This window comes from Oryza glaberrima, chromosome 11, assembly GCF_000147395.1.
Source record: "Oryza glaberrima chromosome 11, OglaRS2, whole genome shotgun sequence".
In the NCBI taxonomy this organism is placed as follows: Eukaryota; Viridiplantae; Streptophyta; class Magnoliopsida; order Poales; family Poaceae; genus Oryza; species Oryza glaberrima.
Window position 1 is genome coordinate 23,429,260 of NC_068336.1, and position 23,402 is coordinate 23,452,661.

The 23,402-nt window shown below is 43.2% G+C and overlaps 5 protein-coding genes across 5 annotated transcripts; 1 reads left to right on the top strand and 4 right to left on the bottom strand.

The window, feature by feature from the left end:
• Positions 1-294: 294 nt before the first annotated feature.
• On the bottom strand, positions 295-2,151 carry LOC127754195 (polyol transporter 5-like). Its single transcript, XM_052279685.1, has 3 exons — positions 1,896-2,151; positions 1,468-1,814; positions 295-1,380 (listed from the first exon to the last, which is right to left on the bottom strand). Exons 1-3 carry the CDS (start codon positions 2,038-2,040, stop codon positions 430-432), a joined length of 1,443 nt encoding a protein of 480 aa, XP_052135645.1. The 5' UTR covers positions 2,041-2,151; the 3' UTR covers positions 295-429.
• A 4,275-nt stretch (positions 2,152-6,426) lies between these two features.
• Positions 6,427-8,209, top strand: LOC127755828 (putative F-box protein At4g05475; the record flags this gene model as incomplete). The annotated part of the gene is made up of 2 exons (XM_052281463.1): positions 6,427-6,707; positions 7,798-8,209. Coding segments are annotated over 2 exons (693 nt in total), but the record flags the coding sequence as incomplete, so codon positions are not given.
• A 4,355-nt stretch (positions 8,210-12,564) lies between these two features.
• On the bottom strand, positions 12,565-14,290 carry LOC127754196 (polyol transporter 5-like). Its single transcript, XM_052279686.1, has 2 exons — positions 14,036-14,290; positions 12,565-13,935 (listed from the first exon to the last, which is right to left on the bottom strand). Exons 1-2 carry the CDS (start codon positions 14,163-14,165, stop codon positions 12,644-12,646), a joined length of 1,422 nt encoding a protein of 473 aa, XP_052135646.1. The 5' UTR covers positions 14,166-14,290; the 3' UTR covers positions 12,565-12,643.
• A 3,296-nt stretch (positions 14,291-17,586) lies between these two features.
• On the bottom strand, positions 17,587-20,431 carry LOC127753783 (uncharacterized). The gene is made up of 3 exons (XM_052279209.1): positions 20,274-20,431; positions 18,394-18,550; positions 17,587-17,831 (listed from the first exon to the last, which is right to left on the bottom strand). Exons 1-3 carry the CDS (start codon positions 20,424-20,426, stop codon positions 17,785-17,787), a joined length of 357 nt encoding a protein of 118 aa, XP_052135169.1. The 5' UTR covers positions 20,427-20,431; the 3' UTR covers positions 17,587-17,784.
• Positions 20,432-20,933: 502 nt separating this feature from the next.
• Positions 20,934-23,384, bottom strand: LOC127755436 (OBERON-like protein). Its single transcript, XM_052281114.1, has 3 exons — positions 23,232-23,384; positions 22,278-23,115; positions 20,934-21,736 (listed from the first exon to the last, which is right to left on the bottom strand). Exons 1-3 carry the CDS (start codon positions 23,382-23,384, stop codon positions 21,156-21,158), a joined length of 1,572 nt encoding a protein of 523 aa, XP_052137074.1. The 3' UTR covers positions 20,934-21,155.
• Between the last annotated feature and the right edge of the window lie 18 nt (positions 23,385-23,402).

Here is a 23,402-nt window from a genome sequence, read left to right on the forward strand (position 1 = left end):
TACAGGAACGACACAAAGAAGTGAGGATACAAAATGGACTTATCTAGGAATATAAGAAATGGCCCAAAGAAATGAGAGAGGAAAAATAAACTTATTTCAAGGTGAGCACGATGGACCAGTCGTACTTTCGGGTCGGCACAGCACAGCCCAATAAGGCACGGGCCGTGCCTGGGGTCACAGGTACAGCGTGTGAGCTGGCCCGACATGACACGAAAAGTATGCCAGGCCGTGCCGTGCTCTAGTCGTGCCTAGGCCAGGTCATGTCGGGTGGCCCATTTGTCCATCTATACTACGGAGTAACCGATAACACTTCCAATGCATTTTGGTTGCCAAATGTTACATCGTCCCTTCTTGGATAGAGAAAATCAAATTTAAAAATAAATAAATTCTTCATACCCTTCCATAAAAAATAATGAAATAGTACGTTGATCACTTCGCGAAGAGCACGTCCATGTCCTCCAAGCTTCGCCCCCTCGTCTCCGGCAGCCGCACGTACACGAACACGCACGCCACCGCCGCCACGCCGGCGTAGAGGAAGAAGCACCCGGCCATGGTGATCCCGCCGGCGAGCGAGATGAACGTCATGCTCACCACGCCGCATGTCAGCCGGTTCACGGCCATGCCGAGGCTCGCGCCCTGCGCGCGCAGCCGCAGCGGCATGATCTCGGCGGTGTACGTCGCCGTCATCGGCCCGAAACCGACGGAGAACGCCGCCACGAACGCCATCACGGACGCCACGCACGCCGCGGCGCTCGCCGTGGACGGCGACGCGACGCGCAGCGTGAGGGCGAGCGAGGTCAGGGTGACGGCCACGCCGCCGGTGCTGGCGAGCAGGAGCGGGCGGCGGCCGAGGCGGTCGGAGAGGAGCGTGGCGACGAGGATGAAGCACGTCTTGACGACGCCGACGGCGACCGTGGCGCCCAGGACGGAGGTGTTCGACGCCATGCCGGCCTTCTTGAACACCAGCGGGCTGTACAGCACGATGGCGTCGATGCCGGACGCTTGCTGGAAGAAGTGGAGGCCGACAACGCAGGTGACGATCCGCCGGACCATCGCCGACGGCCGCAGGAGGAGCTCCTGCCACACGCCGACGCCGGCGGACTCCTGCGGCGCCTCGACGGCCTGCTTGATCTCCTCGAGGCGGAGCTCGGCCTCCTCGACGGAGTCGGAGGTGCGCACGAGCACCGCGCGCGCGTCGGCGTGGCGACCGCGCATGGCGAGCCAGCGCGGCGACTCCGGCATGGCGAGCACGCCCGCGGCGAGGAACACCGGCGGGAGCACGCCGATGCCGTACATGACGCGCCACCCGACGTGCACCGGCAATCCGGCCAACGCGTAGTTCGACACGTAGCTGAGCAAGATCCCGACATTGACGAACATCTGACACACGCACGCAAACGCAAGCAGAGAATCGATCAGAGCGACCCAGATAAAACACTACTAGTAGAGCTATGGTACAAGCGTTACATCGAGCAGCGAGGAGAGGACGCCGCGGGCGGAGGCCGGCGAGATCTCGGCGTTGTACACGGGCGCGACGACGAGGGAGAAGCCGACGCCGATGCTGGTGACGAAGCGCGCGGCCATGAGCGCGGCGTAGGTGGCGCCGAGCGACATGGCGAGAGCGCCGGCCATGAGGAACGCGTTCGCCAGCACGAGCGTGCCGCGGCGGCCCAGCACGTCGGCCGCCCAGCCGGCGGCGAGGATGGACACCAGCATGAACACGTTCATCGACCCGGCGAGCACCTCGATCTGCGCGTCGCTCAGCCCGACGTCCTCCCGGACGAACAGCTGCGCGCCGCTCATCAGCGCGAGATCTGCAAAGCACAAAACACGATGAGCATGAGCTTGCATTCTCCATTGATGCGTGCGTCGTGCTCAAGAACTTGGACACGTACTGTAGCCCATGAGGATGGTGGTCATGGAGGCGAGGGTGGCGCAGCCGAAGGCGTACATGTTGCGGCGTGGCTCGTCGCCGGGCTTGGCCGGCGAGGCGAGGAGTGGCGCCGCCGCGGTGGCCGTGGCGTCGCCGGCGTGCGCCATGGTGACCGTGGTGGCGTGGTGGCTTGGTTTCTCAGCGAACGGTCGAGTTGTGACTTGCTATGGTGAAAACTGTTGCGTTGGCTGAGTTAGCTTTTGAAGGCTGGCATTGCCGTCTTGCGCAGAGAACAGGTTTTGTTTTGACATGTTTTAAGGTACATATATTTCTTTAGCATGATTTTGTAAAGAAAAAGAGTAAATTTTGTAAAACTCAGGTATTATGATCCAGTTGCACAAAACACAAGGGTTTTGGTGTTTTGCACATAATATAACCATGTGTATTATGGCTTTATACTTTCAACACCATTAACAAGTTTTTGTTTGATATATCATGCATATGAGTTCTAAACCTATATCTAAAATACATTAATTTTATTTTTCCATATAAATGCTATAGTAATCTAAGTCAATTACTTTTTATTTTGATGTAGTACTATGATATATTTAATAACATTGTGGTTTTGTGTTCCCATAAAAAAGCATTGTGGTTTTGTGAAGCCTTAGGATCAAAATACTCATGCATATGTGACAAGTGCCAAAACTTATGTAACTTGAACGGGTTCTGTAAAATTTACTCTTAATAAATGTTACAAAAGGGTAGTGCTACGAAAATTTTTGTTATGACAAACTTAGATGGTTCATTTTTATATACCAAAATTCTATTTATGCTCAAAGTTAACTGATATTAATTGACGTAATTTAGCACCTCTTATTTTTTCCACTCAGCCTTTCAAAATTCTCACAGTTTTCTTAAAACTCGTGGTATAAATTGTGTCCAAAATCACCGATCCAAAATTACCGGAAGAGAGCTTCTAATTAAACCGGCGATCTGCATGCACGAGCAAAACCTATCTCGGATCAGATATGTGTGTACAGATCGATTCGATGATGCTCACAGATCCACATGGCCAATGTCGTCGATTGTCGTCGATTCAAAGTTAACTGATACGTCTGTTTGCAAGGGGACGACCATGCAGGCCAATCAGTTGTTGTCTTGTCGATCACTTCTTAGTGAGATTATCATCAGATGTGTACTAAACCAGTGGTTAGCTTTTGTCTTTGTCCTCTGCTTTTTTTTTTTCTCATGTAATGACAATTGGTTATCACCTAACACGAGTACTGCTGCAAATTAAAGATGCTACCTGCTGCATGTGTTCATCTGTTGTTCATGTAGGACGATCCAAAGCATAGAAGTTAATTAGATGGATGGTACAGATCCTGGTTTTTTAAAGACCAACTTATAATGGCATCCCATAAGCCATCCTCAAGTTAGCCACTGTCAGATTCAATCACTCTATCCTTCAAAAAAGATTCAATCACTCTATTGTTGTGTTACAGAGATGATATATTTCATTTTTTTTTCACGTGTCTAACTAATACGCGCCTTTGGCCTTATGTTGCACCATCTCACATATAGAGAAAAGGAGAAGAAAAATAGTTAGACAAATAAAAGCCTTAATTACCTTGTGAGCCCATCCATCTTCATTTTCCTTTCCCTTCTCCCTTTCTCTCTGGATTCAATAGGTGTGTCTAAAGATCCACATGAGGGGCGGCAATTCTTTGCTCCAAATGGTCATATATGTTTATTTTTATATAATCTGAACTAAAAAGTCATGTGTGCAATCGAGCAGGAATAAATCAATTGAACCGGTTTTAAATTAAACTGGACTCGTTGGACTAGGAAAAAAGCTGAGGCCCAATTCAATTATGGAAGCTGCGGACTCAACAAAAATCCCATGTAAAAGGAAGTAAGGTGGTTGATAGGTATTCTGGCTTTGGTTGTGAACCTGAGAGCAAAGGAAGCTGACTAGTTGGGTTGGACTTGGAAGCAAACATTTATTTTAGTAGTCTAATATTATATGAGCAAACTACTTGAAAGCAAACATTTTGGTCAAAATCAAATTACTCTAGGTTTCATCAAGATTGTAGGCAAATATAGTATAATATTTACAATACCAAATTAATTTTATTAAATCTATAATTTAATATTTTTTTATAATATATTTGTGTCTGGTTAAAAATATGGGTCTGGCTTGTTTTGGCTAAGGCTTGGGCTGAAGCTTTTCAACCAAAAGTAGAACCCGCAAGGAAGTTGGATCAATAGTGAAGGCTAATTATATGAACTCTCTAGTAGCCACGCACAGAAAATAAAAATCCCAATACTACGAACTAGGAGCTACAAGCAACAGACATAGAAGATCCCTTGTCCAGCCAATTTACTAATTAAGCCTAAGGATATAGCTTGATGAGGCCCTATTGCCATTTTCTTCTACTGTTTTAGTTAAAATAGAAAGATAACCCACGCACATGCGCGGGCACGTTGCTGACACCTTGTTTAATGTTGCTTGAATTTTTATGAATAATATTAACATGTGGGCGATATTTTTTGGTAATATTTTTTTTATTATATTCTAAATCTGATTTTTTCCATAATTTGTTTTGGATTGCTTTGAATGTTGGTCATGATTTTCTTCTAACTACCCTATCAACACATAAATTCTACAGACAAAATATTTGAATTCGTAAAATCTTGAGTTTATGAGAAAATATCGTGTCGTGGAAATGGAGTTGATTCACATGGACCTATCATTTGTACTATATGTGTTTTTAATATTTAGTATATCTTATTTTTGGAGTTTCTAAACTTTAAGTAATATCCTTTTCTTGTGTACTATAGATATCTTTATGGAATTTAGGATATTTAATGGAAGAAACTTTCTATTAAGATATATGGTAAGAGGAAAATTTTATCAAATTATGAAAAATTTATATTTACTTCTGCTACCTCCTTTTTTCATATGCTTACTATGTAATTGGAAAAATGAATTTAAAATTGAAATAAGAGAGCAATTATATAAATAAAATTAGTATGTGTAGAGGATTTATAAATAAAATTGTTGATGACATTTGTTGAAATTGGGCGTTTTTCAATAGCATTTTTGGATTTTGTCATCCTATTTAGTCATAAATATTTGTCAACTGATAACAGATATATAATGATATACTTTATATTGTCATTTTTATATAATTTTCATGTCTGTTTGGATTACATGAAAATAATCAAAATGCGACCTAAAATATAAATTTATTTTATAAATTGAAATATATTCAAAACATATAATAATATGATGGTCTAAACTTCGTTTTCAATTGAAAAGAGAATTTAGTTAAGCATGTTTGTAAATGTGATATATGATAAAATAATACATGTCACCATTTGTTTGTCATATACGATGAAAAGGGTCAATATACGACCAAAAAACATTTTTTTATTTAATATAATTTAAAATATGTCTGCACCACTTTAAGCCTATCTCAACTATTACATTATATATATATATATATATGTAAAAATTGTATGTGTAATTTTGAATTTATAGTTGTTTAGAATTTATTATGATAAAATAACAAATATTATCTCAACTACTTAAAAAAAGATTAAAGGAAAGGGAAGAGAAGGTGAGGAGGGCCGGTTGCGTGCATGCAGTATGAAGTGATATTTTTTAAGGGTTAATTGGATCCATGCCACTACAAACATGCCATTTTAGAAAAATGTCATTACTATTCACGATATTGGCTACGTGCCACTGAAATTTGAGAAAATTAGAGCCATGCCACTCTATCACGTTTTCCATCAAAAATCTCCGTTAGCCCCAACTGCACGTGGGACCTAGCTGTCAGTTTCATCTTCACCTTCCTCCCCTCTCTTCACTTTCCCCTTCCTCTCTCTCCACCACTGTCGTCGACCACCACCATCGCTGCCGCCGTCATCGACCATCTCCGTGAAGGCCTCGGGAGCCACTGCCATCACCGCTATCGTCGGCCCTATCCCTGGCAGGAGGCTTGGGAGCCATTGCTGCCACTGCCGTCTGTGGCAGGAGGCTCGGGAGCAGCCGTCCTCAACGCCATCCACGCGGGAGGGCTCGGGAGCCCCCGCCGCCGTAACTATCCTCGACCCCATCCGCGACGGGAGGGCTCGGAACCTGCAGCCACCGCCACCGCTATCCTTGATGCCATCCGCGTGGGAGGGCTTGGGAGCCGCCGCCACCGTCTCTATCCTCGATCGGATTCGCGATGGGAGGTCTCGGGTGCCGCCGCCGCCGCCATCCGCAATATTGTGAATAGTAGTGGTATTTTTCTAAAATGGCATATTTGTAGTGGCAGAAAATATAAGTGATTTTGGTTGAATGGTATATCATAATACTACGAATCTAAATCCATATCCATGCATCCAACAAAAATTTCTTCTATTTTAGGACGGGGGAATATGTATTTTCTAATTAACTTCTTATTATTTTAATCTGATTAGTTTTATGTGTTTTATATTGTCTAGTGTGTTGTTAATCACATGGTTTGAAAATCTGTGTGTTTTTCCATTAAAAATGTGTGTTGGACGCGCTGTCGGTGGTGTTCGCCAAGGTCGGCGCCGTCGAGGTCCTCGCCGGCGCGGGCCTCGCGTGCCGCTCGTGGCTCGACGCGGCGAGGGTGCCCGACCTGTGGCGAGCCGTGGACATGCTACGCAGCGCGGTCCGGTGCCTCCACCTCGGGCAGGACATGGACCTGATGTGCGCCATGGCGAAGGTCGCCGTCGACCGCTCCGGCGGCCGGCTCGAGGTGTTCAAGGGGGAGGATTTTGTCAGTGATGAGCTGCTCGAGTATATTGGAGACAGGTAATAAGTGTTTTTTTTAAAAAAATTATGCTTCCTTCGTCTCTAAATATTTGACGCCATTATTTTTAAAACATGTTTCACCGTCCATCTTATTAAAAAAATTTAAGTAATTATTAATTATTTTCATATCATTTGATTCATGGTTAAATATATTTTTATGTATACATATAGTTTTTACTTTACAAAATTTTGTGAATAAGATAAACGGTTAAATATGTTTTAAAAAGTCAACAGCGTTAAATATTTAGTAACGGAGGGAGTAAAAGCCTATATATATACATTATAATGCATCGGTAGCATATACTGTTATAAAAGAACACTATATGCCAATACATAATAATTTTATAATTTTAAATTATAACGCATTTAAGGGGGAAGATAAATTAATTTATATCCCGAATCACTCGTACTAGCCGTATATAATATACTAGCACCGTGAAGTGTTTTTTTCTTTAAACAAAAAAGAAGTTTTTGGCCTCTGCGATAGGGTGTGCAATTTCGGTTGCCACCGAAAATTTGGTGGGTGCCGAAAATTTAAAAATTTCGCGATTTTTGGGTTTTTCGGACTGAAATTATTTAAAATTTTAACATATTTTTGACTGAATATGAATAAATTTTGACCAATTTTACACATATTTGGAAAAAATACCCGAAAATTTTAGGGAGATTCGTGTTAGCCGGTGGAGGTCGAAATTTCGAACCATGAGTCTGTGCCGATCGATCAGCTTATAATTGAACCACTCACAAAAGGCGAGATATATATCGATGCTAATAAAAAATATGCTTTTAATCCAATATACTTATATATAGTTTATCTCCACTAAGTGTAGTTAATGCTATTTATCTCTTCTCTCATTAAGCCATATCACCCCAATTATTTTTAGCCATTAGATGATAGATCTATGGTTCAAATTGTCTCTTCTTTCTTCTTTCATAGCACCAAATAATTTCAATCATTTTTAGGCCTCAAAAATTATAAGTATCAATTTTTTTAGTTTTAATATTCACACTTCATCTTACTTGTACATATCTTAATTTCCCGCAGCAACGCGGTGGGATATTCATCTAATTTACAAACTTGCAAGTACAGGTCGCCTTCTCTGAAGGTTATTTCCGTTTGGTGCTCCGACGAAACCAGGATGTCCATAGAAGGGTTCGCCGAGCTGACGAGGAAGTGCCCTCTCCTAGAGGACATCGTCCTCAGCGGCGGCGGCCATCGCCGTCCCCCGCTGCCGCTGCTCGCGCTCGCGGTGGCGGAGCTGCGCCATCTGCGGCGGCTCACTCTCCAGGGCATCGGCGTCAGCAACGACGAGCTCACGGCCATCGTCTATGGCTGCCCTCGCCTGGAGCTTCTCGATGTGTGCAGCTGCTGGGATTTGTGTGTCGACGACGACGCCCAGCTGCTTGCCAAGTGCGCAAGGATCAGGACGCTCAAGCTGCCGCCCAGTGAAGAGGATGATTACTACTACTATTATACTAGAAAGGTAGTATTTATTTGTTAAAAATCAGTCTGACAAATTAATTTCAAATTAAAGTACAATGTTTTTTCATTCGACTTTTTCTTTCAGTGATCCGAGTCAAATGATGTGGTGTTTTTTTTTTCAATTTGAGTTAGAATCGCGTGCTCTCTCTCATAAAAAGAACATATACGCGGACTCTCTCGTGAACGAAACATATACGCGGAGTATGTGCGGCTGACTCATGGATGACATCATCAAGCAATGGAGGACGGAATCATCTTGAAGTTTTTAAGTAGGTTAAGATTAAGATTAGATCTAATGTTGAAAATATTGAAAAATCAATGGTTAGTTTTTTTAATATAATTTCTATGAATTTTTATAATTTATTAGAGGGTCACATGTTGGTTTGGGAGGATTGGTATTATTGCCACATGGTGATTTAGGGGCGTTAAAGTATCTAAATTTAATATTTATTTAATATGATGCTTAAAAATTTGATCTTAAACATTTATATTAGAAGTTTGAGCTATGTATATGGATCTTGACTTATGTATTTAATTATAAACAACACAATGATTAAAAAAATGAGAAAATATGTAACTTGAGTTTTATGATCATTTAGAAATCTGATTATTAATTTTTGATAGATTGAGTATCAGCTAAAAAAATAGCAGTTAGCTTAAGAAATAGGAGAGAAGGGGAGAGTTAGGAGGGTGGAGGGAGAACGTAACTACGTAAGTGCGCACATATGGAGGTGGCGGTGAGGGTGTAGGTTATCAGATTTTCTTTTTAGATGAAAATCTAAATGTTAAAATTAATGGGTCCATCAATTTTAAAAAAATAATGGCCAAACATTTATTAGAATTTTTATGATTTTTATAAAAATCTGTTAGCTAGAAAATTAAAAGAAGGAAGACATGAAAGAGGGAGGGATGTTTGTATCGTGAGGAGAGTTGGCCCGGGAGGAAGGGACCAGTGGAGATGGGCTTTGGATTTTTTTTTCTAAAGATAGATCTAATGATGGAGTATAATATTGTGTCAATCGTATTAAGTGAAAATAGAGGGTTAGTTGTTTTGTTTTTTCATAATTTTTTTGATTTCTAATTTATTAGAGCGTCATGTGGCAAGCTATAAGTGTTTGTAGGAAATTTAATGGACTTTAGCTAAATAATAGGAAGGGAGAGAGAGGAGAGGAGAGCCCTGAGTTTTTCGGAGAGTGAAGGGTCTATCGATTTAAATAAAATCGATGGTCATATGCATTTTTCTCAAAAATATGATTTTTTTTAAATAATTTATTAGATGTGAAATGTGAAGACATAGAGGTGTTGTAATGGACATCTAATAGGTGATGATAAGATATATGTTATCAATTTTTATATAACGTTTAATTGATGTTTAGTTGTCACGGAAAGGATATGGATTTATGTTTGAAAATATATTTATCGTATATCAAGAAAAGCCAACATGGATCAAACTAAAAACTGAATATATTTTAAAATATAATCATTTAGCTATCTATTGTTTATATATAATTATTTAGACTATGTGATGATCGGCCACCGTAAAAGAGGAACTCACATGTCGTAACTATATCTCAAATGGCTTATCATTTTTTACCTATTAGATATGAGATCATTTCAGATGACCCATCGGATGTCTATTTCTATATCGAAAACATAGTAAATAGAGTGAATATAGGACTTAGCTCATTGATTAATTTAATTAAAACATACAATCATTCAAGTGTATCATAAAATCAATATATAGATCGTCCATTAAAAAATTAGCTCGATGCTCCATGCAAGTAAAGATATAACCATTTACAATATTAAGTTATGGTGCATATCTCGTAATAACTACCTTAATTAGAAAAAGAAGAAAAAAGAAAGAGAAAATGAGGGGAGGATAGGGGTACGTACATACGTAAGAGGGATTTTATTTTGATGTGATGTTTTAAATTATTGGGTCCACTATTTTAAATAAAATTCGATTGTTAGATATTTTTGTTTTTCTCATAATTTCTATAATTTATTAGAGCATCACATGGCGGTTCTACATCTTTTATAGGAGTGCCACGTAGCGGATTATGAACATTTGTAAGAAGTTTAATAGACATTTAGTATATAATAGATTGAAGGTATCTGTTTTTTAATTAACCGACACCTATAGTCTATTAAAGATGCCGATTTTCTTGTGTTTTCAACCTGTAGAGGTGGGAAATGGTCTATAGGTGTTGGTTTCATCACTTGTGGCACCTATAACACCAATCTCTAAATGTTTTTAGATAAATTTTGCTTTTTATTAAAAGAAGGAAAATAGGAGAGATAAAAAGATAATAGAACTAAAAGAGAACAATGGGAGTAGGAGCATACGGAGGACGTACGTGTACGTACATCCGCAGGAATAGAGTGGGCCCAAGTGGATTAGGATGGGTGGATTATTTTTTTTACATCTAATCTGATGGTCGAAAAGAATGGGTCCACCAGTTTAAATGAAAATCAATGGTTAGATGTTTCTTTGCCACGTGGCAGCTTAAGAGCATTTGTAGAGTGCCACGTGGTGATTTAGGAGCGTTTGTAGGAAGTTTAATGGACTTTTAGTATATAATAGATAATAGATAGATAGATAGATTAACCAAGACTACGGCCGTTATGCTGATCGATCTGTTAGATGATAGACTATACTACTCTGATTAACTATGCATGGTAACTACAGTCGATCACCTTAATTTGGTTGAATCATATCTTATTTCTTCTATCAGGCTACTACTAGTAATGTGATGATCAGTTCCTACTACTGTAGTGTACTGCAAGTAATGTGGTGATCAGTTAATTAGTTGATTGCGGTGTGAAGTAGCTTAGCTATTACTGCCTCCATTTCAATTTCAGGTTATAAGAATTTCTAGTATTGTTCGTATTTATATAGATGCTAATGAATCTAGCCACATATATGTTTAGATTCATATATGAATATGGGCAATGCTAGAAAGTCTTATAATATGAAATGGAGGAATTATCTTTTGGTACGTATATGGTTGTGTATATCGTCATTGATCCTTGTTTTATCTTAAGTATGATGGTATCACCTATATATGAGAAACTGAATGTATGTATTTGTGAACTTTCTGGTACTCCTGAATGCTTTATGAAGATGGTCGATTGGATGAATATTCCATTACTTCCTGCGTAATTTCTGTGTCCTTTTGCCGGCCGGCCTGTCTGTTTAACTGATCGGCAGGTTGCATGGATGGTTTGACATGTAGGATAATATCCCTTTAATTGCACCATATGGGCCTCTTTGAATCAAAGGATTTATATAGGAATTTTATAGGATTCAAATCCTATAGAAAATTTTCCTATTTGGCCCTTTGATTTAAAGGATTGAAGCTTTCTAAATCCTATGAAATTTCTATAGAATGGCACATTGCACGTGAATTTTGGAGGAAATTTAGTAAGAGCTCCAACCTCTTAGAAAATTTCCTTTGAGTCTATCTCTTTCATCCGATTCCTGCGTTTTTCCTGCGCTCCAATCGAACGACCATTCCTATGTTTTTCCTATGTTTTGCAATCCTCTGTTTTACACTTCAATTCCTGTCAGAATCCTGTGTTTTTTCTATTCCTCCGTTTTTTCCTACCCTGCGATTCAAAGGGCCCGTATAGGTAGCAATGCATGGAAATGATTTATTCTCCTAATTCACTCTTTCAAGTTTAATCTGTGGACCGCTCCTGATCCCCAAGAAATGCTACATGTAGACATTGTTTACATATTCTAATATTCAGTTAGGACATGGGACTCTTGAACCATAATTAACCATGTCAATACATCATCGTAACATTGTTAATTTGTGTACTCTTGAATTATGGTAAAGACAATGATCTTGATATTGATCACGGTTAATTTCAGGTAGCTAGCTAGTATCTTTCGGTACTAATTAGCTGTAACTCTTGAGTAAAGGCTGGAATATTTCATTCTATTATTAAAAAAAAAAGTATCTTTCGGTACGTAGTTATACTATTGTCATTGTTCATGGTGAACTGAGTGCACTTCTGAGTTTTGAGTCTACATTCAAGAAAGTACTTCTGAGTCTACCATCATGGAGATGATTACATGAATATTTCCAAGCTTAACATTTCCATTTTGTCCTTCTACTGCATAGAAATGATTTCTTCATCTGTTTCAAGTTAGAACTGCGGACCACGCAAGCTTAACATTGGACAATCGTTGCAACACAACCAATAATACCACAAATAAAGCCATCTTTATTTTTATCTTTATTTTTTTAATGACTCACATAAGACAGTGCGAAATTCTATTGACAGAGCAGGAGAAAAATTGAAAGGTCGTAACTAGGAAAAAAAATATATCACTACCCACACATCGACAGCGCCAACGCACAGAACCAGAAAAAGTCTAGCACCGGACCAGCCGCTAGGCCAACAAAGAAACACGGCCGAGATCGCCCAAATAAAGCCATCTTCACTTGGTGAAAAGCACGTCCATATCCTCCAAGCTCCGGCCCCTCGTCTCCGGCAGCCGCACGTACACGAACACCCACGCCGCCACTGCCGCGCCGGCGTACACGAAGAAGCACCCGGCCATGGTGATGCCGCCGGCGACCGAGATGAACGTCATGCTCAGCACGCCGCACGTCACCCGGTTCACCGCCACGCCGACGCCCGCGCCCTGCGCCCGCAGCCGCAGCGGCATGATCTCGCTGCCGTACGACGGCGCCACCGGCCCGAGCCCCGCCGAGAACGCCGCCACGTATGCCACCGCCGACGCCACGCACGCCGCCGCGGACGGCGCGCCGGCGCCGACGCAGAGCGTCAGCGCCAGCGAGGCCAGCGCCACGGCCATCCCCGCCGCGCTCCACAGCAGCAGCGGGCGCCGGCCGACGCGGTCGGAGAGGAGCGTGGCGACGAGGATGGAGCACGTCTTGACGACGCCCACGGCGACGGTGGCGGCCAGCACGGAGGTGTTCGACGCCATGCCGGCCTGCTTGAACACCAGCGGGCTGTAGAGCACGATGACGTCGATGCCGGACGCTTGCTGGAAGAAGTGGAGGGACATCACGTTGGTCATGATCCGCCGCACCGTCGGCGTTGGCCGGACGAGCAGCTGCCTCCAGACGCCGCCGGCCACGCCGGCCTGCGCCGCGACGGCCCGCGTGATCTCCTCGAGGCGGAGGTCCGCCTCGGCGGGGGTGTCCGAGGTGCGCGCGAGCACGGCGCGCGCCTCGGCGTCGCGCCCGCGCATGGCGAGCCAGCGGGGCGACTCCGGCATGGCGAGCACGCCCGCGGCGAGGAACACGGGCGGCACGACGCCCGCGGCGAACATGACGCGCCACCCGAGGCGCAGCGGGAGGCCGGCGAGGGCGTAGTTGGAGACGTAGCTGAGGAGGATCCCGGCGTTGATGAAAATCTCCGGCAGGGAGGACAGCACCCCGCGCGAGGACGCCGGGGAGATCTCGACGGCGTACACCGGCGCCACGACGACGGCGAACCCGACGCCGACGCTGGTGACGAAGCGCGCCGCCATGAGCGCCGCGTAGCTGCCGCCAAGCGACATGGCGAGCGCGCCGGCCATGAGCAGCGCGTTCGCCAGCACGAGCGTGCCGCGCCGGCCGGCGGCGTCCGCCACCGTGCCGGCGGCGAGGATGGACGCGAGCATGAACACGTTCATCGACCCGGACAGCACCTCCACCTGCTCGTCGGCGAGCCCCAGGTCCTCCCGGATGAACAGCTCGGCTCCGCTCATCAGCGCGAGATCTACAAGAAACACCAAGATGACATCAACGACGGCGACGACATGCTCGCGTGCACGACGCGACGCCACGCGACACTCGAAGCAGCAAGCTCGGACACGTACTGTAGCCCATGAGGATGGTGGTCATGGAGGCGAGCGTGGCGCAGGCGAACGCGAACGTGTTCCGGCGGGGCTCGCCGCCGTGCTTCGCGGCGAGGAGCGGCGCCGCCGCGTCGTCGCCACCGCTCGCCATGGCGCGTCGCCCGCCGCCGGCGATGAGGACAGAACGATCTCTGTGGTACGAAATTCTCCACAAAAAATCACCAAGAAGCAGATGTTCTTCTTCTTCCAATCTTCAGGTGGCAGCAGGTGATCAGAATGAACAGCTCTGAAGATGGTGACAAGCATGCAAAGCCAAGTGAGATACGAAGTTTGCAAGATTAGTGGTGAGTGAGTGCCTTAGTGGAGTTGATTAGTCATGAGAATGACAGTGATTATCAGTGAGGGTAGCATGATTAGTAGCTTTCTTTTTGTCAGTTAGTTAGCTGATGAGAATGGAAGTGATTATTATTACCACATAACATGAGGGTCCTTCCTGACAAGGACTCCACAAGTGAAACTCTGTTGCTTCACTTGTTCATGCTGCTGAAGTTTCAACCTCTTGTCAAATGTTTCTTTGTTGATCTGAAATATGTGGAGTGACAAATTCACAAATCACATTGTAAGACTGGTAATTCTGTTTACAGTTCTTCAGACATTAGCTGAAATTCAGTATTTCAGGACAGTTAATGCATATAGAACACTGACAACACCAAACACTTTTAGCTGCTGCTGCTGCTGCCTCATGGGTTAGAAAGTTAGATGATTCATGCATGATAAAATCTCTTGAAAATCAGATATATCTAATCCATGCCTGATTTTGTGAAATAAAAAGAACTACAGAGAAGTAAAACGTGTATAGTGTTAAAAGCAAGAATACTCTGAAGAAACTGAACATGATACTCACAAAGGTATAGAGTAAGTAAACTACAGCGTTAGATCTGTTGGTTGGTTCTTATCCAAACAAATAATACTAACTGTAGCACAGAATTCAAGTTGACACGATCAAATTACTGTAGCTGCGATATAATAGTGCTAGTGTTGCCGGTGCTTGATTATGGTTATCTTTTGTTTGTCTGTCAATTAACATACTTCTTGGCATACAATTTGTTCGCATGAAGATAACAATTTGGGATTCGGATCCTCTGCATTAGAGAAGCTAATGCAGAGGGTGGCATTAGCTCCAATCCTGTCCATCCATCCCTATCCAACGGCTGTAATTAGTTGAACCTCTTTCTTATTTCTGCTGTTCGTATATTTTGACAGGGAGGAGATGGTTGCAAGTCTGAACGTTCATGGTTCTTGTATGTTTGAACCACTGACTTGTATCAAAAACTCAAGTCAAAAACCAAAGTAAAGTTTCATAATAACTACTAGTTCATAACAAGGTTCATTGAGGGAGTAAGTACAAAAGGCATTTTACATAGGAAAATAACAGTATACCCCTGATTAAGTACAAAATGTATTTTAGGGAGGAATAAAATAATATTATAATCTATAAACCAAAATATGCAGAGCAACATAAAATCCACCTCTCCGATGTCACTGCTTTCCACCAAATAGATTTCCTGCACTGGAATTATTCTGCACAATGTAGCAATAAGTATATACCAATAATGAACAGAACGTAGTTTGCTAAATCCAATTAAGCATAAGCTGCAGTTTACCATTAGTAATTCCGTGTACGAAGTAAAGAAGTCGAACTCTTCAAATACTTGTTCATCTTTTGTGGAGCTTATCTGCTCTTCTCCTTGAAATTGAGATACCTGGGTGAGAATGTCTTCTTCCTGTGAACAAAATTTTTTTAAAAAAGAACTTTAAAGCATGTAGAGAAATTATATAAGCCATTGCATTGTTTGATATTTCTCAACTTTGTTTACATGCACCTTTTTTTGTGTTGTACTCTTTTTCTTGTGAAACTTGTCAACCCAACTTGGTGTCCGTTTTGATCCTCGTTTCCGGACCTCCTTTTTCTTCAGGCTAGTAACATGAGAATATTTTTCAGGAACTGTAGATGGTGTTTGCTCTTCAGGTGACTGTACTATAAAGGGTGTTTGTTCCTTGATCTTGTCTTCTACTTGCTTGTTGAGGCTGTTCAGCACGCCATCAATCAACAAATAGCTCTCTTCAAAGTCTGCTGCACGAGATGCTAATGCAAGGAACTTGCGGCATAGAAATTGGTATCGTTGTTTTGCATCAATCTTCAGGTTTTCCAAAACATTTCTACCATGGATATCTTGTACAGTTCCACATCTTGCTTCACGAGTCCATCTCTTCAATATATATTGATCAGGTAATAGCTTAATATTCATCATGTCAAGGACTTTTAAAGCATGGTTGCACATTATTCCGCATCTTTCAAATTGTCGGCAAGTGCATGAAACCATTTGGTCAGAAGGATCACTGACAACCAAGTACTCGTCTTCTACTGTTGATTTTCCATCCAAGGCTCCAATGCCCACAATGTATTCATTAGTTTTGTTGGTTGCTCTAGCATATGCCGCCATGGATCTTTCATATTCACTTTGAAAAGCTTCGAATATGCATGGCGTGTACAGTTGGCAGACCTATAATAACATGGGTGTTTTCATTTTTATTCGCGGCATTTTTTTCCTTGACTCATATTCTGAACCCAACTCTTTGTCCCGCTTGCCTTGAACTGCCCTTTCAAAATGTGTGAAAAATCGAATAATGTCCAAGTCAAATTTTAGATGGTCCTTTAAGTCATCATTCAAACTTTCACTCAATTGTGTACTTCGCATTCCTAGTGTCAATGCATTCTTCATGTAACATTCAGCCCATTTCTCCTTATGTTTATAAATACTAGCCAACCAAGAGTCATTATGGACCTTACTTCTCAATGCACTAAAGGCTTTTTCGAATGTTATTTCATCCTCGTATTCAAACATGCAAGCACTAAATTCACCAAGTATATTTGGTCCGTCACTCTTGGTATGCGGCAAATGGTTGACAGCATTTTGCATGATATGAAAAGTACAAAGCCCATGCCAAGTTCCAGGAAATACTGCAGCTATAGCCTTTTTCATAGCCATATCTTGATCTGTATAGATGGTTTTTGGATGCTTTTGATTATGAGCTGCTAAAAAAGTTTCAAAAAGCCATTTGAAGGACTCAAATGTTTCATCATACAAGAGGGCACCTCCAAATATTACTGTTTCTCTGAAATGGTTAAATCCAACAAACACACCAAGTGGTCTATGATCTCTATTTGTTCCAAATGTGGTATCAAAAGTAACGACATCACCAAAATGAGCATAGTCGATAATCATTTTAGCGCCTAAAATTAACGTGGGCCTGCTGCTCTTCCCCTAAGGCCCATTTCATTTTTTTGCTTTATCTAATGGAGAACTAGCCATAGCCATTGGATGAAGATGAATGAACAGGATTGGAGCTAATGCCACCCTCTGCATTAGCTTCTCTAATGCAGAGGATCTGAATCCAACAATTTGAGGTCTGCGTGTCCAGCAATTCAGAGTTTCAGACCGACAAAATTCACAAGCACCAGTAGGAACCGAGAATAAAAATAATGCAAAGACCTTTTCCAACAGCATATGTTAACTGCAGATGAACGGTATAATATTATACTAATCCATTCAACATTGTAAGACAGGTAATTCTGTTACATTGTACTTCAACTCGATGCTTCAGAAATGTAAATGCATACAAAACACTGACAACACCAAACATTTTAGCTGCCGCTGCCACTTGCATTGGATGCAATGTATCACAAATCTCTTGAATCAGCTCTGTTTTTAGGCCATCCCGCCGCTAGTTGCTGTCCTGATTATCTGAAACAAAGCTGCAGATGCACAAAAATGTATGGTGTTAAAAGAGCGATAATAGCAGAAGAAACAGAGCATGGTGGCCTAGAGAACAACCGAACTGTAAGTTCCATATGGATAGGCAAGAAAGTTGCACGGCTACACAACAGAAGATCAAAACATTGACCTACTTGCATGCGCTGAAGAGCTAGATTTGTTGGTATAATATACAACAGAAAAATAACAATAACCTAGAATTCGAGTTGTAATAACTAATTAAGAATTCACCAAATCACTCATAAAACATGCACTATCGCAGTCTTAAATTTCTAGTGACATAGCCAGCTCTATTTCACTTGGTCATCATGAATGTGTAGCAGAGTGACACTCAGCATTTTAACTCTAGTATCAATTCAAAACCCAAAGAGTGCTTTGTCGTGAAGACTTAAAGCTAATGTGACGGAATTCATTTGTCATTATCTTTTGAAAGCAAAAGAAGAGACAACAATAAGCTATGCATCGGCGCGTTCTAAAGGAACACAGCACAAGTGTCAGTGAAATAAAATCAACAGAGGATAAAGATAAGGTTGGAAGGCATACATGATCCAATGACCACAAATATGAAGAATCCAAGCACAAGAGGTCCAACTGGATAGTCGTTCCCCTTCTTCACAGTAGTTTCAGGCACTGAACCCCTCTTGGTGATGTTCTTCTGGAACTTTGCAGTCTTCCTGTCAGCAAGGCGCCTTGAAGTAGTCTGGTCGTGCAAAACAACCAACCATTCAGCATACACAAATATTCATACTCAGTTTTCTAACTACTTTACATCTGCCAGGTGTAAAATAAATGGCAGATCCATGTACTAACATGTTGGAGACCAACTCATGGTCCATCAAACAAAATGAAGATCACTTTTTTCTGGTACTTATAAGTAGATAATGGCCCTTACTATGCCAAGTCATAATCCAGAAAAGTGCAAAATCTGTATCACACCATGCTCTAACTGAACCAAATGCTGCTCAGCTACCAGTTTAGATATTACTATTCATGACTTTAAACATCAAAGATTCGCTATTCTTCCCATATCCAATTTATGCCTAAAAGTTGTAAAATTAAAATAATGGAAACCAGAACATTGGTTGCAATGCAGCTTAGTGCAAAAAGAAGGTAAACATAAAAGTTGGCAAAACTTAACCTCCCTACACCTCTCCTAAAAGCACAACCTAAACCATGCAACGGCGGTTCAGACACCATTCAGAATATTCCACAAGAAGCACTTTCAACTCCCAATTAGTGTATAAAAACCTACCATGAATCAGATAACAAGTTGCAACTACAGGTTTTTGAAACACGGTTCCTTTCTAGACCAAGTCAACTCTGACTCAGACTGACTCTTTGGATTATTTTAGTTGTTAAATGTAAAAAAGCTATATTCAATGGGTAGATGCCTCCCTACTTTCCCAGTGAACATTGTTAAAACCACAAGTCAAACATGGATCACCCATATTTTGCCAAAGAACCTATTCAATTTACCTCGCTTTACCTAAGAGGGTAAGACCAATCCTTGATGATACTAACATGCCTAACCAATGCTCCTAATGCTTACCACTCCAAATTCAAGTACGAAAGCTATTCTGTTATGTAACCTAAAAATAATTTCTACCTGGAGAATACAAGAAGATAGAAGCTTATAAATTTTAAGTACTAATTATGTCTGTCAGAAACAATCAGAACTAATTACCGCTCTATTTTTCACAAAGGAAGGATCAATTTGAGAATGGAAAAAAAAAATTGCTAATCACTACTCCGTACTCAATTTCAAGACTGAGGCCCTGTTTGATTCAGCTTAGGATTATTATAATCTGGATTATTAGGAGTAAGCTGAAATAAACCAGTAAATTATTATGCTAGATTATTATAATCTATAAGCCAGATTACTATAATCCAATAATCTCCTCTAGAGGAGCTTTTTCCAGATTATTGAGTAGATAAAGACCCACTACCCTTAGTGCCTCTAATAATATAGAGAAACAAACAACTCGTAGCTTATTTTATGTCAGCTTATTATAATCCAGCTTAGAGTAATCTGATATAATAATCTAGATTATAATAATCTTAAGCTGAAACAAACAGGGCCTGATTCACACAAAAAACTGTCTACGAGAGAGGTTGCGAATCCTACAAAACTGAACCCTCTACTCGCCGTCTTTATCTCGGCTACAAAAGCAATCAAGCACCAACAGAATACCCAGAAAAAACCACCAGATCCGGCGAAAAGCAACACATCAACCGCACGGATCCGCGAAAGCCAGCATCTCTTCTACTCCCAAATTCTCCCAACTCGGACAAGGGAGATGTTACCCTCACCCAGATCCCGATCCCAATCCGTACCACCCAACAATTCCACCCCGAAAAACATTAGGGAGCTACTCTAGTATGACGCTCCCAGTAATCGAAGATAGGGATTCAGGCTCGCTTACCATCTCCGCGCGGTCAAGTGGCCTGGCGCCGCCGGTGAGCTCACCGGAGAAAGAGGGGAGAAGCAGCAGCGGTGGCGAGGGGGTGGAGAAGGTAATTGAGGCGTGGAGATTTGGGACAAGCAGAGGGGCTTTTATAGAAAAATTCGCGTGCATGCGTGCACCGCGCGCTCTCTCTCTCTTTCTCTCCCGCGTCCACCACCTCGATCCCTGCACCGGAACGATCTGAACCGTAGAAACCTCCTCGGGATTCGTGCGTGGACTGTACTGGAAGCCTCGGCGTATGGGCATGGCGCACCGACGAGGTATGAGTATTAGATTGAGCTGTCAGGTTTTGACTTGGCGGGCTCGCTCTTCCCCCCTGGTCTTCGTTTCCATGATGCCCTCGTTGACTTGTTCACGGCGACGACTTTGGCACGCCACGCCGCCGACCAGGCCAGATCCACGTCGCCGTGCACGCCGCGGCGCGCCGAGCGCGCTCCCGGCGTCGCGATCTGTCGCGGTCGAGCGATCGACCGGCCGTGCACGCCAGCGCGCGCACGGCGCGCCCCCGGTGCATCCAGCTCACCTTGTCTCGACATGGATAAATTTCTCTCTAATACAACAATTCAACAACTAACTAATGCAATATCAGTAAAACAGTAAAAAAACAAGGTTGGGTGTTTGGCTGATCGATGAGCTGCAGTGCATACAGGTAAATTTGGTAAAACACTACACAGATCCACTTACCATTTTACCATGGATTCTGAATATGTTTTTTGTGTTCACGGTGCAGAGTGCAGAGAGATTGGTTACCATTCATGGATGGATGGATGGATCGAGCTAGCAATGGATCTGGATCACCGATCACATACATGTGAGGTGACAATCATGTTCGTCGGATGATCATTTCGTCGTCGTCTTCGTCATGCCGATCACCATGTCATAGATCTCCTTCAACATCATCATCTGCCGCCGGTCGTCGTCGTCGTCGTCGTCTCTGTCTCTCCCGTTCTGCGCCACGTCGTCATCGTCGTCGACGGCGGCGGCGGTGGCGCAGCCGGAGCTGCGCGGCATGCTCAGGGCCTCGCGCAGCAGCTCATGAACCTTGGACACCACGGCGGCGGACTCGGACGACGGCGGCGACGGCATGCCGCTCAGCGCGTCGAGTATCTTGCACAGCATCGCGTTCTGTGTCGTCGGCGCCGCCACGCCGCCGCCGCTGCTCGCCGGCGGTGGCGGGACCTCCTCTTGCTCCTGCTTCTTCTGCCGCAGCTGCTCCGCCGCCATGGGCTGCAGCTGCTGCTCGGCCTCCTTGGCCTTCTCCACCTCGCCGTCGTCGGTGATGGCCTCGACAGAGAGGCGAGCCTTCTTGTTCGTCATTGCAGTTTCAGAGAGTTGATTGTTGCAGGTCTCATGGGGATAAGTGTTCTGCTGCATCTGTTCTTCGTTTTCAGTGATCTCTGGAGCATCATCTAGCTCAATCTCTGGGAAATATGGAAAATGTCAGTGTGTAATAGCTCAAATTTGATTTAATTCCCTGTCATATATCAATGACAGGAAGCATATATGGCACTTTAGAAGATAAACTTTCTGGAATTTAATTTAATCGTGAAAAATAGCCATCAAACATATTGTTGTTGAGTCCAATGCCCCACATATTTTTTTTGTAAAAAAATTGGCTTCAAAACTGTAGCTGTTCTGACAAGTTAAACAGTATGCATAAAACTAAACTGCAGTGGACAATCAATCAGCTTACAATTGAAGATATGCAATTGCTTCAATTGGAAAAGTTGGAAATGTTCCCTCGAAAAAAAAGTTGGAAATGAAATCAATTACCCATCACATGAGGATAATCCTCTCTGATTATGTGATGGTCCTTCTATAAATAAAGAAAAAGTAAAGCATAGATTCCCTAACATAGTCAGTGCTAAGAACCAAACACAAGCACTGAGTAAATCAGCATAAATAAGATGAGAAGACAAAAATTATGTACAAGTGAATAAGTTCACAGAGCAGTACACATACCTTGGAGTGCCTGAAGCAGAACTTCTGGACCCATCGATTCAGCTTGAACAACCTTCAGTCTTTCGATCAGATCAGTACATTTCTCGAACAATTTCTTCCCTTTCGAATCCTCGCTCACACTGAACACCTCCTGAACATACTCGAGCTCTCGCGCCAACGCATCCGTGCCCCAGATCTTGGCACAATGCTGGAACACATTCCTGACCCACCCCAGCAGCTCAGATGTCCCATGGCAGGCCTTGCAGAAGAACACTGTCACATAGTGGGCAACTCCATCCTCAACCGTAATCACAGTCTTAATCTGCTCCTCACGAATTGCACAGCCAGCATGAGTCCAGTGAGAGCAGCCGTCACACACAATCCAGCGGCATGTGTTGACATCGAAATCGAACCCATTGCAGACCACACACATGCAGAGGTTGCAGAAGCCTCTCCTGCAGCAGCAAGCATCGCAGTCGCACTCCTCGGCAGGGAGAACACTCTGGCAGGAGATGTTCTTGCATCTCTCGTAGGCGAAGATCTCCGCGAGACGGCTCCGTGGCACGCTGACATTTTCGTGCAGATATGCCGGGATCCCCATCTTGAGGGCAACAAACATCTCCAACTGCACATGGTGAGCCGTCAGAAGCGTTGCCGATGTCAGGTCAGGCCTGATTTCGACATGCTTCTGAAGACAAACGAGTTGCTCTACATGGCTCTGATCATCGATGTCCTCCATGAGCAACCGGAGCGCGATCTTGAGTTTTTCCAGCAGCCGCTCTGTCATCGCGTTCATTTTGCTGGCAACAATGGCTATGTCGCCCTTGACAACATCCCAGACAGTCAAATCTTCAGGGATCTGAGAATGAAAAATGAGATGCAAATTAGAGGCGTCATCGATGGTGATAAACTACTCATCATCTATTTTCATAGCAATTGCTAGAGAAGAGGCAATGTCTGTGATCTGGAACTGACATTCTGTATGGCAGAATTGTGTCCTGAATATTCAGAATTCAACAAGGGTTCTTGGTTTTCCAAGGCCGAAGAGCGCGGTGTCTGAAGGCCTATGGAGTCGACATTTTGTGAAGGTTTCTTCCGACGGAATTTTCGACGGGATGAGGGTGCCATCGAAACTTAAAACCCTAC

Excerpts from the sequence above, each read along its gene's own strand:
- LOC127753783 (XM_052279209.1), bottom strand. The coding sequence starts at position 20,426 with ATGCACGCGAATTTTTCTATAAAAGCCCCTCTGCTTGTCCCAAATCTC. Across the intron at positions 18,551-20,273 it reads CACTTGACCGCGCGGAGATG|ACTACTTCAAGGCGCCTTGC; the intron begins GTAAGCGAGCCT and ends TTGCACGACCAG. Across the intron at positions 17,832-18,393 it reads ATTTGTGGTCATTGGATCAT|CTTTGTTTCAGATAATCAGG; the intron begins GTATGCCTTCCA and ends GTGCATCTGCAG.
- LOC127754196 (XM_052279686.1), bottom strand. The coding sequence starts at position 14,165 with ATGGCGAGCGGTGGCGACGACGCGGCGGCGCCGCTCCTCGCCGCGAAG. Across the intron at positions 13,936-14,035 it reads CACCATCCTCATGGGCTACA|ATCTCGCGCTGATGAGCGGA; the intron begins GTACGTGTCCGA and ends TGTTTCTTGTAG.
- LOC127755436 (XM_052281114.1), bottom strand. The coding sequence starts at position 23,384 with ATGGCACCCTCATCCCGTCGAAAATTCCGTCGGAAGAAACCTTCACAA. Across the intron at positions 23,116-23,231 it reads ACAATTCTGCCATACAGAAT|ATCCCTGAAGATTTGACTGT; the intron begins GTCAGTTCCAGA and ends TTTCATTCTCAG. Across the intron at positions 21,737-22,277 it reads TCTGCTTCAGGCACTCCAAG|AGATTGAGCTAGATGATGCT; the intron begins GTATGTGTACTG and ends CATATTTCCCAG.
- LOC127754195 (XM_052279685.1), bottom strand. The coding sequence starts at position 2,040 with ATGGCGCACGCCGGCGACGCCACGGCCACCGCGGCGGCGCCACTCCTC. Across the intron at positions 1,815-1,895 it reads CACCATCCTCATGGGCTACA|ATCTCGCGCTGATGAGCGGC; the intron begins GTACGTGTCCAA and ends TGTGCTTTGCAG. Across the intron at positions 1,381-1,467 it reads TCCTCTCCTCGCTGCTCGAT|ATGTTCGTCAATGTCGGGAT; the intron begins GTAACGCTTGTA and ends TGCGTGTGTCAG.